Genomic DNA, 12,739 nt, shown 5'->3' with positions numbered 1-12,739 from the left:
TCGTCTGGCGGGACAAAATTCCAAACAACACAGTCCTGGAATGAGTTGGAATCCCTAGTATGTATTGCACTGCTGAAACAGAAATGCCTGCACTGGCTTGGTCATGTCGTGAGAATGGACGATGGCCGGATCCCAAAGGAACTCCTCTATGGAGAACTCGTGCAGGGAAAGCACCCTACGGGTAGACCACAGCTGTGCTACAAGGACATCTGCAAGAGGGATCTGAAGGCCTTAGGAATGAACCTCAACAGATGGAAAACCCTGGCCTCTGAGAGGCCTGCTTGGAGGCAGGCTGTGCAGCATGGCCTCTTCCAGTTTGAAGAGACACTTGGCCAACAGTCTGAGGCAAAGAGGCAAAGAAGGAAGGCCCATAGCCAGGGAGACAGACCAGGGACAGAATGCACTTGCTCCCGGTGTGGAAGGGATTGTCACTCCCGAATTGGCCTTTTCAGCCACACTAGACGCTGTTCCAGAACCACCTTTCAGAGCGCGATACCATAGTCTTTCAAGACTAAAGGTTGCCAACAAGCAGTGCAAAGCAAAAGGACTGGGCCAGTGGCATAGCTAGGAGGGTGCAAAGCACTAAGTTTTGCAGGGAGCCTCACTGCAGCATGCAAGTGGCCCCTCCTCTTCGGAGCCATGCAGGGGAGCCAAACAGAGGCATTCACCTTCCTGCCTTTGCCTCCATTTTGCTCCCCCCATCCAAAATGGCTCCAAAGGGAAGGAGAAGGGGCTGCTGGCATGCTGCGATGAGGCTCCCTGTAAAACCTATTACTTTGCACCCCATATAGCTTCGCCACTGGGCAGGGTTGCACCAAAGCCAGCACCTTCAAGTCCTTTTTCTCTATCACATTTTCACCTCCTTTTTCACTATCACCCCTGGCTTCAGAGTAGTGTTGGTGCTCCTTACAAGAACTGGCAGCCTCCATGTTTAATTCTCATTCATTTCTCTGAGAACAGCACTATGCCGTTGGTCTGTGGAACTCCTTGCCACAGGGTGTGGTGATGGCGTCTGGCTTGGATGCCTTTAAAAGGGGATTGGACAAATTTCTGGAGGAAAAATCCATTACGGATTACAAGCCATGATGTGCATGTGCAACCTCCTGCTTTTAGAAATGGGCTATGTCAGAATGCCAGATGCAAGGGAGGGCACCAGGATGAGGTCTCTTGTTATCTGGTGTGCTCCCTGGGGCATTTGGTGGGCCGCTGTGAGATACAGGAAGCTGGACTAGATGGGCCTATGGCCTGATCCAGTGGGGCTGTTCTTATGTTCTTAACTACAATTCCCAGGAGGCCTTGCAGGTCTCTTGTTATCTGGTGTGCTCCCTGGGGCATTTGGTGGGCCGCTGTGAGATACAGGAAGCTGGACTAGATGGGCCTATGGCCTGATCCAGTGGGGCTGTTCTTCTGTTCTTATGCCATCCTATAGCATGGTTCTTAAAGAACTCTTGGGAAACAGACATGGCACACACCAGCAACTCAGAGGAGCATCACTGGTCAAGACCCCCATGTGTTGCCCCACTGTCATCTCGCCATTCCCAAAATGCTTCCCCATTTCTCCTCCTGTACATATGGCAGTGAAAATGGGGGCTGGGTTCAGTTCTGCCCCTGGAACTTTTCTCTGCCTTGTTAGATCTGTGATTGAGTGCTCCTCTGTAAAATTAAACTCAACACACAGAAAGCTTGGATGCCACAGAGAAGGGTGTAGCCTGGCCTTCGACCTGACGTGGTAGTTGTCTGCATATAGAAATCTCACTGCACAGTCCTCTGCATGTCTGTTCAGAGGTATATCCTCTTGTGTGCAATGAGACTTACTTCCAGGAGGGTTTTGTATAGGATTGCAGCCTTATTCAACGGAGGATATTCCATCATTTAAATCCCCAGGTAAGTGGTACAGCCGGTCCCCATGTTTCCATCCTCAGCTATTGCTTGTGAAAATGGTTTTATGCAGAAATGTTAATGAAGGGTAGAAAACGCCAAACCCTTTGTTACTTGGGAGGCCAGGTGCGTTGGAAACCCCAATGCCTGACATCTAAGAGAAGAAAATCCTTTCTAGAATGTCAGGATTTTTAGAAGAGAACATTTTGGCAAAGCCGTGCCACTGCGTCAGCCCTTGGCCGCTCACATTCATTCTTGCATGGGGCGCACCTGCTATGTTACTGTTGTCTGGTTTTGGGAATTAAGAACATAAGAACAACCCCACTGGATCAGGCCATAGGTCCATCTAGTCCAGCTTCCTGTATCTCACAGTGGCCCACCAAATGCCCCAGGGAGTTGGAAAGTAAGATCCTTCCCGTGATCCTTAACTGGGACCATTTCTCCTTGTGAGCTATAATTACACCAGAGGAGCACTGGGCCAAGGGGGTCAACCCCATAATCCCCAGTGATGGAGGGCCTCTGGGCCTGCTTTCCTGGTAGCCCTGCTTGACTGAGGCAGAAACCAAGGCTGCCTTCATGTGGCCAGGACCTCTTCTGCCTTCACCTAATTAAAGAGGAGCTCTGTGGAGAAGATGCCTCTTCTGCCTGTGCCTTCTGCCTGTGGAGAAGGCCTGCCTTCTGCCTGCCAGCCTGCCTGCCTTCTGCCTGTGGAGAAGATGCCTCTTCTGCCTTCACCTAATTAAAGAGGAGCTCTGTGGAGAAGATGCCTAGCTAGGGTGACCTAGGAGATGTCCAGCTGGCTATGTATCCCACTGTACACTGGGATGTGCACACTGTCTCTCCCATACACACAGAGGGCACAAGAGATACCCATTAATAAGTTGCTCAAAAAGCTCTCTGCATTCAAAGCAACAATTGCCCATAACAGTGGTACTCAACGTTTTAGCACCGGGACCCACTTTTTAGAATGAGAATGCTGGGACCAGCCAGAAGTGATGTCATTACCAGAAGTGACATCATCAAACAGGGACATTTTTAACAGTCCTGGGCTGCAATACAGCCCTGTACCCACACTTACCCAGAAGTAAGTTCCATTGACTATCATCATTAAAAGCATATACATCGTAGCCTGTTAAAAGCACAGATCTGTAACTTTCCCCAAATGCAGTCACATACCTTGGTAGCATCAAGTCTAATATATTAAAAATAAAATATTGAAATGAATGGGGACCCACCTGAAACTGGCTTGCGACCCACCTAGTGCATCCCAACCCACAGTTTGAGAAACACTGGCCTATCAGCAGTGTTAGGGTGGCTGTGTGGTTAGTGTGTCTGACTAGGAGCAGGGAGATCTGGGTCCTCTAAATCTCCACTCAGCCATGGAGCTCACTGGGTGACCACAGGCCAGTCACTACTGCTTGGCGTGGTGGGAGGGTCAAATGAGGGGAGAAGGAAGCAACTTTCATGTTGCCCTGAGCTCCTTGGAGGAGGGACAGGCAGAAACAGAACTAGTGAGTGTCAGCCATATAATGTAGTTCTATGCAGTGAACATTCAACATCCTGGTCTGTGATTTTGCATGTAGCTTTAATGGGAAAGAATCTAGATTTCTCTTCTCTTTTGCACAGCTACCGGCCCTTGGTTTGGCCCCTCAGAGTCCACTCTTGAGAAAGATGCAAGCAAAGCTGGCAAGCGCCGCCAAGGCCACTTGGACATAGCTTGTTCGGAGGCTGCTGGTCCCACTGATATTGCAGAGGTCGGTCCCGCAGCAGGTGGTGTTCTTTTTGCCCACAGTGAAGTCCTTGTACTGTGGCATGCACTGTGAAGTGCACTCTTTGGAGATGATGTTGAAAATGCCTGCAGCACCTGGGAAGAAGATGAGAAGAGTTGATGGTGCCAAGAGAGAGGAGGGGCATCTGGCATTCCTCCTGGCATGCAAGTTGTTTCCTCGTGGATTTTTTTTCAATGCCTTCTTTGGACTGGGGAACCATGTGGGGAGGGGAAATGCAGTGGTTCCTCACTGCCCAAAAGCCAGGATGATGTAGTGGTTTGGGAGTTGGGCTCAAATCTCCACTCAGCCATGAAGCTTCCTGAGTGACCTTGGGCCATTCACTATCAGCCTGTCCTACTCCACAGGGTTGTTGTGAGGACAAGAGGAGGGAAGGGACAATGTACACTATTTTGAGCTCATTGGCTGAAGGGCAGGATCAAAATGTGAAAAAATAAATAAATAATAAATGAAAGTATACCCCGCTGAAGTGCATGTACAGAGCACAATAATGGAGCACCATTTGCTGGAATGATTCACATGATCCCTTGCATAAGAACTCTTTCTGAGCTAGGACTGTAGCAGGATATCCTCTCCAAGTTCTGTTAGGACTATATCACTATCTGATACTGAAACATTCTCCTACAGTTTGGAACTTGTTAATATTGGCTAAAAATGCTGATTGCGGAATAAAGGCCGCATCCAGATTAGCCAATGTAGCCAGATGGGCTTTATAAGGCTTGGACTGTGGCAACCATGTTGCTTATGCTGGAATAGAGTTGTGTGATGGGAAACCATCCTCAGAAAATGGGTATCACTGTTGACTTTTCTTTGGATTATATTCAATGTTTAGTTATAATAAAAATGTATAAACATTTAACATTTAAGTTTAGTTATAATTAAAAATGTATAAACATATCATCTGAAATCATGAAGAGGGGAGGAGCAAGGAGAGAGAATGATGCAGGGGGAGAGTAGGAAAGAGAGGGGCAAAGCAGAGACAAGGGCATGTTCCTGCAAAAGATTCCAAGAGTTGACAGTGGTGCACATAAATCCATTGTTGCAAAGATAACATTGCATTGTTCTCCAGTGATGTCTGGCTTGCAGTGATTGGTCTGTAACATCTAGTTCCGCTTCCCTTGACATGTGAAGCTGCCTCACAGATCCTTTGTCCTTCTAGCTCAGTATTGCCTTCTGCACTGATTGGAAATAGCAATTTCCAGTGTTTTTCTTCTCATGGCACACTGGCCTCTATGGTCTATTCCAGGGATGCCCAAACCCCAGCCCGGGGGCCATGTACGGCCCTCAGGGACCCCCAATTCGGCCCACAGGAAGCCCCCCAGTCTCCAATGAGCCTCTGGCCCTCTGGAGACTTGCTGGAGCCCACACTGGCCCGACACGACTACTCTCAGCGCAAGGGCTGACTGTTTGACCTCTTGCACGAGCTGCAGGCCGAGGGCTCCCTCCGCTGCTTGCTGTTTCACGTCTGTGAAGCTGCAGCAAAGGAAAGGCCAGTCTTGCTTTGCCCAAGGTCTTTTATAGGCCTTGAGCTATTGTGAGACCCTCATTCTTTCATATAAGTTCCATCTCTAATATATTCATTTATGTACATTTATTCAAATTGGAAATGTAAATTAATTCTTTTTTTCCCCGGCCCCCAACAAAGAGAGATGATGTGGCCCTCCTGCCAAAAAGTTGGAACACCCCTGGTCTACTCAATGGTCTTGACCTCTTCTGATGTCACTTCCAGGTTTGGGGAGACTCTTTTGGGTTCAGCGGCTCTGCTTCTAGGGCAACTGTCTGTAATAATAAATTGTCTGCCTCTCTTCCTCCACCGGCCACCCTTGAAAAAGAGCTGCAGAACCCAGAAGAGTTTTCATTGGTTTTCAATTGCTGTGCTCCAAACACTCGTGGCACACCTTTCGCCTCACACTGATGTGCCGCAATACACTGGTTGAAAATTGCTGGATTGGCAGCTGCTTCCAGGATGTCGGGCTGGTCTCTTTCCCAGTCCTGCCCAGAGCCAGGTGGGGGAGCATCTGAGACATGTGCTCCACCACTGAGCTACAGCTGTTTCCCGACATGATGCTTTTACCCCATGGTTTCCCAGCATCTTTGGCTGGCAGGTATAATGACGTCAAGGTGGCAAGCAAATTGATTTAGGTATTACATAGAAGAAGGAGCTCAAGATGGGGGGGGAGGGGTTAACTCAGTGGAAGAGCATCTGATTTGCATGTGGGTTTAATCCCTGGCAGCATCTCCTCTCTGAAACCCTGGAGAGCTGTTGCTGAGAGTGGGTGTTTTACAATATGGAGCTTGATGGATCCATGGCCTGATATAAGGTTGTTTCCTTTGCTGTTTTAGCAAGCAGCCAGGGGCATAGTTGAAGAGGGAGTGGGGGACAGAGCAGAGCTCCAGGACCTCTCCTGCAGTGAAAATGGTGATGTCATCAGCAGGAGCGCTCAGGTGAAATGTTTCTCAAAGGGACCTTAGCTAAGGCGAAGCAACAGGCCCAACAGAAGGCACACTTACAGCCCAATCCTTTTGGGCTCCTACACTGGAGGAACAAGCATTCTGCAGGAGTAGACTCCTTACAGCAGCTGCAAAGAACTCTCCAACAGCACATGGAGTGCCTTGCAGCGCATGGAGTGCCTTGCTGCTAGGGATCAGGCAGGGAGGTCAGAGCCTTCCCCCCCCCCCACCAGCAACTCTGCAAAGACCAACTGACATCGGTAGAATGAGGGGGGAAACAGGGAAGGGTACATGTTACTGTCACTGCCCCAACAGCTCCAATGGCAAGGGGGGCACATACACAGGATGTTCTGGTGCCTGTAATACTTACTGCATTCCCCCTCTGGCTATGCTACTGACACAAAGGGAAAAGATTTTATACAATCTTAAGAGAAACAAGGCAAGTTTCCAGCAGGAAGTGCCTCTTTGTTCACTCAAACCAGTAGTAGGGCAGAGAGAAATCCTGATCAGGACTATGGCACTCAGGAAGCAGGAAGTCATTATAAATAAAATAAGAGTGGAGCCTCCCTCCCCACATGTAGGGGTCTGGATCAGATTGGGCCCTTGGTTCTTTTGGGTGAAAGAAAAGGCGCATCTGATTGCCATTTGAATTTGCCAGCATATCTGCTTTGGTCTGAGGAAAAATTTGCATTCTTACCGTTCCTACTTTCAACATTGAATATAGAAGTTTCCAGAAAAGCCAAAAAGAAAGGGAAATCAGAGAGAGAGAGAGAGAGAGAGAGAGAGAGAGAGAGAGAGAGAGAGAGAGAGAGATATCAATTATCTTTCCCTATTTGCAAGATTTGAAACAGCAAAGCCAAAACCCAACAGTCGGAGAGGAAAAAAGAAGCTTTTCTTACTGATCACGTCTGTTTTGCAGAATTTCGCGGAATTATCGCAGACCGTCACGCTTTGGCAGTTCTTGTTGCTGATCTGTGTGGAGCAGGTGTAGCACTTCAGTGAACCAACTGCAAGAGTGAGCAAAACTGTTTCATGGGGAGGCTAAGAGAGAGGAGTCCACCTAACAACCCATGTCAACCTCAGTTAGCCCTCAGGGACTGCTCGGCTGGAGAAATCCTCTATAACAGAGGTGGGCAAACCCCAGCCCGGGGACCATTTGTGGCCTTTGGGGTCCTCCAACCTGGCCTGCAGGGACCTCCCAGTCTCCAATGAGCTTCTGGCCTGTCAAAGACTGTTGGAGCCTGCACTGGCCCACAACTGCCAGTCATGACCGCCAGACGCAAGCTGCAGGCTGAGTTAGAGCAAGACCTTTAATAGACTCCGTGTGTTTTCTGCCCCTCCCCCGCCTCTGAACAACTTATGCCTCCATGTGTTTCTGGCTTGGTCTGCCTTGGTCTGTATGTTTTCACCGTGCAAGAGGTGTGTGGCAAACAGTTCATCGTTCTCATGTATTTCTAAATGCCTGCATTAGTGTTCTCATGTGTATTATAAATAAGCTCAGAAAAATTCATTCATTCATATAAGTTTCATTTCTAATGCATTCAGTTATGTAAATTTAGTCAAATCTGAAATGTGAATTAATTCTTTTTTTCCGGCCCCCAACACAGTGTCAGGGAGCTGTTGTGGCCCTCCTGCCAAAATGTTTGCCCACCCCTGCTCTATAAGAGCTGGAATGGGAGGTTTTACAAAATTTAACGACATGCAAAAGCGGCCACTCTGGCATTTTTTCTGCAAGACATTTTCCATTTCTTCAACTGAATTGCTTCACACAGTTAATCTCTGCTGCAGCGAATGAACGTAAAACCAATCTAGTTGGGCAGTTTCAAAGCTATAGCTTCCTCTCTTCAGAAGCACATTTTGCACAGACAGGAAATATGAATGCCTGGCTCTTTGGGCCTGCCCCAAAATGATGGAGGCCAACAGTTTCCAGCGTCTGCATTTTTTTCCCTTAAATTGTAAGCACTGTAAGGAAGTTTATGCCAATGATTGTCAACACTGTTCTTTTCATGGCACACTGACCTCTATCATCTTCTCTATGTCTCTTGTGATAGCCACTTCCTGATTCTTCCAGAAGTGAGACTCTTCCAGGTTCTGTGGTTCCAATTCTAGGGCAACTGTCTGTAGTAATGAATTCTCTGTCCCTTTTCCTCTGCCAGCTGAGGGACAGACTATTCATTACCAATGGCATAGCTAAGGGGGTGTAGAGGGTAGCAGTTTCACTGGGCATCAAGCTTTAGGGGGGCAACAAACTGAACTTGACACTAGTGACCAAAATTGTGAAAAACTTGGTATGTATGAATAATACCATCATGTTATATATCATTAGAAAGGTAATTTAATGCAGAGTGCAATGAAATAAACAGCACTGCAATATCTGTATTCTATCAAAAGTTATGGCCAGTTAACGAGAAAATGAAAACACAACTGTCTTATGGAACAAAAAGTGGATTTGCTTCACTCCAAACTGACCTATGAGACAGATTATTCTGAGTGCCAGTGAGATGGTATTATAACACAGCATGGAACCAATAACTTTTTATTTATTTACATAATTAAATGTGATTTTATCATGCAGGGAGGGCTACAAAATCTTCTTTGACCCCGGGTAACAGATAGATGCCTTAGCTATGCCACTGACTGGGGGGAGGCAGCAGAGCAAGTGGGTGGTGAGCTGCTGGGGGGAGGAGGTGGGTTCCTCCCAATTTTCACTTTTTAAAAAGCCCAGGTGTGATGTCACTTCTGGTTGTGACATCACTTCCGGGGCATCATTTTGAGCTTGGCTACACAATCATTAGCTACGCCACTGTTCATTACTACAGACAAGTGCCCTAGAAACAGAGCCACAGAACCTGGAAGACTTTTTTTCAGTGATTTGCAACGACTGAGCTCCAGTGGCACGCTTGTGGATCTTTCGCAGCACACCAATGTGCCCCAGTACATCAGCTGAAAATCACTGGTGTATGCTGTTGAGATGTCATTATCTGAGGTATTTTCCAAGTAGTCCCATGAACACAATTTCCACATTAACACTTGCCTTTACATCTAAATCACCTTTGATTAAACATATTTGAATAGTTGTTGTTTTTTCTCCTAATCAAACATTTCAGTTCAACTACTTTGAGGTATTGGGGGGGGGGGGAATTATAATGACATTAGAAATATTTATACCTCACATAATACTAATACTATTGCATGGAAACTATACAGTACTGACAAATATTTAATACTGAAATCAATTGCATTTTTAAATGTTTGATGACTTATTTAGAGAACAGCCTGGCCGCTCGTCTCAGTTCAGATGAAAGTGAGTCCAACCAGTCTGCCATCTTATTTCCCACAGTGGCCCACTAGATGCTTCTGGGTAACCCATAAGAGGGATGTGAAGGAAACAGCCCTCCCCTACTGTTGCTCCCCAATAACAGATGCTCAGTGGCAGCATGCCTCTGAATATGGAGGGTCTGTTTAATCACCATGGCTATCACCTATTAATAGACTTTCTCCATGAGTGTGCTGAACTCCAGTGAAAGCCAGCTAGGTCCATGGCCATCATCACCTCAGAATCAGCAAACACCATTCATTCATGACTTAAGAACATAAGAACAGCCCCACTGGATCAGGCCACAGGCCCATCTAGTCCAGCTTCCTGTATCTCACAGCGGCCCTCCAAATGCCCCAGGGAGCACATAAGACAGCAAGAGACATGCATCCTGGTGCCCTCACTTGCATCTGGCTTTCTGACATAGCCCATTTCTAAAATCAGGAGGTTGCACACCCACATCATGGTTTGTAACCTGTGATGGATTTTTGCTCCAGAAACTTGTCCAATCCCCTTTTAAAGGCATCCAGGCCAGATGCCATCACCACATCCCGTGGCAAGGAGTTCCACAGACCAGCCACACGCTGAGTAAAGAAATATTTTCTTTTGTCTGTCCTAACCCGCCCAACACTCAATTTTAGTGAATGTCCCCTGGTTCTGGTGTTATGTGAGAGTGTAAAGAGCATCTCCCTATCCACTCTGTCCATCCCCTGCATGATTTTGTATGTCTCAATCATGTCCCCCCTCAAGCGCCTCTTTTCTAGGCTGAAGAGGCCCAAACGCTGTAGCCTTTCGATCATGTGCGAAGAAGGGCTCTCTTCCATCTGAATCTGCTGCTAATCGTTTCATTGGACAATCCCAAGTCTTAGTATTCTGAAAGCGCATTTGTTTTAGTTCTATCATGGAGGTCTTTTTACCCTTTTTGTGGCTCAGCTCCTGCCCAACCCTTGCTCCTACTGTAAAAGCATCAATGGCCACTGAATTCACAACACCTGCAGTTCCTTCGCAACCACTGTTGTGGTCTGTGGTCTGCAGAGCACAGGGTTCTCTCGTTGCCACACTAATCCTTCCTCCAACTTGAGTCACTTTCCCAGTTTATACCCTCTCCCCCACCTAGAAAGATTCAGGTTGGCTTTAGAAGTACAAGGGGGTGGTCATACCGCTCAAGTATAGAGAAAAGCACAAGCAACATCTGGAAGGGAGTAAATGGGACCCCTGGGGTATCCAAATTTCTCCAGAGAAATACTGTTGGACTACAGAGGCTCACCTGCAGAATGCAGAAAGTCTTACCTGCCTGCATCAAGAGGCTTCCAGCCAATACCACGATCAGAACTGGCTTCATAGTTGGAAATGGAACCTGTCATGCAGAAGACATCCTCTCTTCGTAGGGTTGCTTTATATACTCTGAAAAGGAACTGTCTGGCCATGTGAGGTTGGGAGGATCCTCTACCTGTTCATGCCGGGGGTGGGGGGGTTGTCACGTGCAAAGCCCTTTGCCTCAGTACCTGTTCTAGGAATAGATGTTCCCACCCTTGCCCTTTTCTGCATGACCTGCTCTCCTTTTGACAAAGGTAATCTCCTGAAAATAAACAGAACCAAGCAGGTAAAGAACGGGAGGGGGCCTCCACTGGTCTTGTGAACAGGTTCCTTCTTCCTCGAAACTGGGTGGTTGAAATTTCTTCTGCTCAACTGCTGAAGCAATGCCATTATTTTGTTTATTCAGAGCTGCCCCATCAGTCTCAGCTTAGGGACAGTCCACTGGCTTCGGATTCAGTGGTGGGGCTTCCTGAGGGCAACCTGAGTCATCAAGGATTAAACATCATCAGGACCCTCCCAGGCAACTTTCAAAAAAAGCAAACAAGCAAAGACCAAGAAGAAGTCAACAAATCACGAGCCTTCTTGCCAGCAGAAACTCATGAAGCTGTCATGCATCTCAGGGTAGTCGATAGGGACTCTCCAGGGTTTCAGAGGGTTCCCAGCTGGATTGAGCCTGAGACTGAGCCTCCAGCATGCAAGGCAGTGCTGTATCCCTGAGCCATGACCCCTCCCTATGGCCTGATATGCTTCTGTTGGGCGTTGCGGGCACAGAGACCCAAAGTCAGGTCCTTCTGATCTGTGGAGTTGACATGCTCCCACAGAATCCCAGAAAAGCCCAACCATTTTATATCAGGCCATTTTATAGACCATCGAGGCCAAGCTGTGTCCAGTTTTCATTTTGTTTAAAGAACAAGTTGTTGCCACGTCATGATGTGACTATGTGGTGGGAGCCTTTGGGCTATCCAGACCTCATGGACTCTCAGAAACAAGAGGAGCCTCTCAATAGCAAAACATAAGAACAGCCCCACTGGATCAGGCCATAGGCCAATCTAGTCCAGCTTCCTGTATCTCACAGCGGCCCACCAAATGCCCCAGGGAGCACACCAGATAACAAGAGACCTGCAAGGCTTCCTGGGAATTGTAGTTAAGAACATAAGAACAGCCCCACTGGATCAGGCCATAGGCCCATCTAGTCCAGCTTCCTGTATCTCACAGCGGCCCACCCAATGCCCCAGGGAGCACACCAGATAACTAGAGACCTGCAAGGCTTCCTGGCAATTGTAGTTAAGAACATAAGAACAGCCCCACTGGATCAGGCCATAGGCCAATCTAGTCCAGCTTCCTGTATCTCACAGCGGCCCACCAAATGCCCCAGGGAGCACACCAGATAACAAGAGACCTGCAAGGCCTCCTGGGAATTGTAGTTTAAGAACATAAGAACAGCCCCACTGGATCAGGCCACAGGCCCATCTAGTCCAGCTTCCTGTATCTCACAGCGGCCCACCAAATGCCCCAGGGAGCACACCAGATACAAGAAATGCCTCTGCAGGAGTCGATCGAGGATTTGCCCCTTTTGTGCACTACTTCCTACAGGTTCCCCGGAAAGCTCCCAAACAGAGTGAGATGGAGGAAGGCAGACAGCCCCTGAGGCTTGTCTCTGTCATTTGGTAATCAGATGAACTGCCTCTCAACATAGAGGTTGCACTTTGTGGCACTGATAGAATGAACATTTCCAGTGGTCAGGGGTTGGGATAAACCTTTTTGCCTCACACCATCCCTGTAATGCTCAGAAACAGAATACGCTTTGCAAAGTAGCATAAATGATTGCATACATTACACAAAATGAAATTTGCATAATTTACTTTGGTTGCAAAACTCCATTATTCTTGCTCCTGAATCTGACTTAGCTGCTTGACTGAGAGTTTCAATTATTCCCTAAAGCTCATGCCTTCATGGTGGTTCATAGAGCCCTGACTTTTGCCAGGTCAGG

At 47.6% G+C, this 12,739-nt stretch overlaps 1 protein-coding gene across 1 annotated transcript; it reads right to left on the bottom strand.

Annotated features, from left to right (window-relative positions):
- Positions 1-3,527: 3,527 nt before the first annotated feature.
- On the bottom strand, positions 3,528-10,774 carry PSCA (prostate stem cell antigen). Its single transcript, XM_066623363.1, has 3 exons — positions 10,723-10,774; positions 7,016-7,123; positions 3,528-3,742 (listed from the first exon to the last, which is right to left on the bottom strand). The coding sequence occupies exons 1-3, from the start codon at positions 10,772-10,774 to the stop codon at positions 3,528-3,530; spliced, it is 375 nt and encodes a 124-aa protein (XP_066479460.1).
- Positions 10,775-12,739: the final 1,965 nt, after the last annotated feature.

Source organism: Tiliqua scincoides, chromosome 4 (assembly GCF_035046505.1).
Source record: "Tiliqua scincoides isolate rTilSci1 chromosome 4, rTilSci1.hap2, whole genome shotgun sequence".
Taxonomy (NCBI): Eukaryota; Metazoa; Chordata; class Lepidosauria; order Squamata; family Scincidae; genus Tiliqua; species Tiliqua scincoides.
The sequence above is the reverse complement of the archived record's forward strand: the minus strand, read 5'-3'. Positions and strand labels throughout refer to the sequence as shown.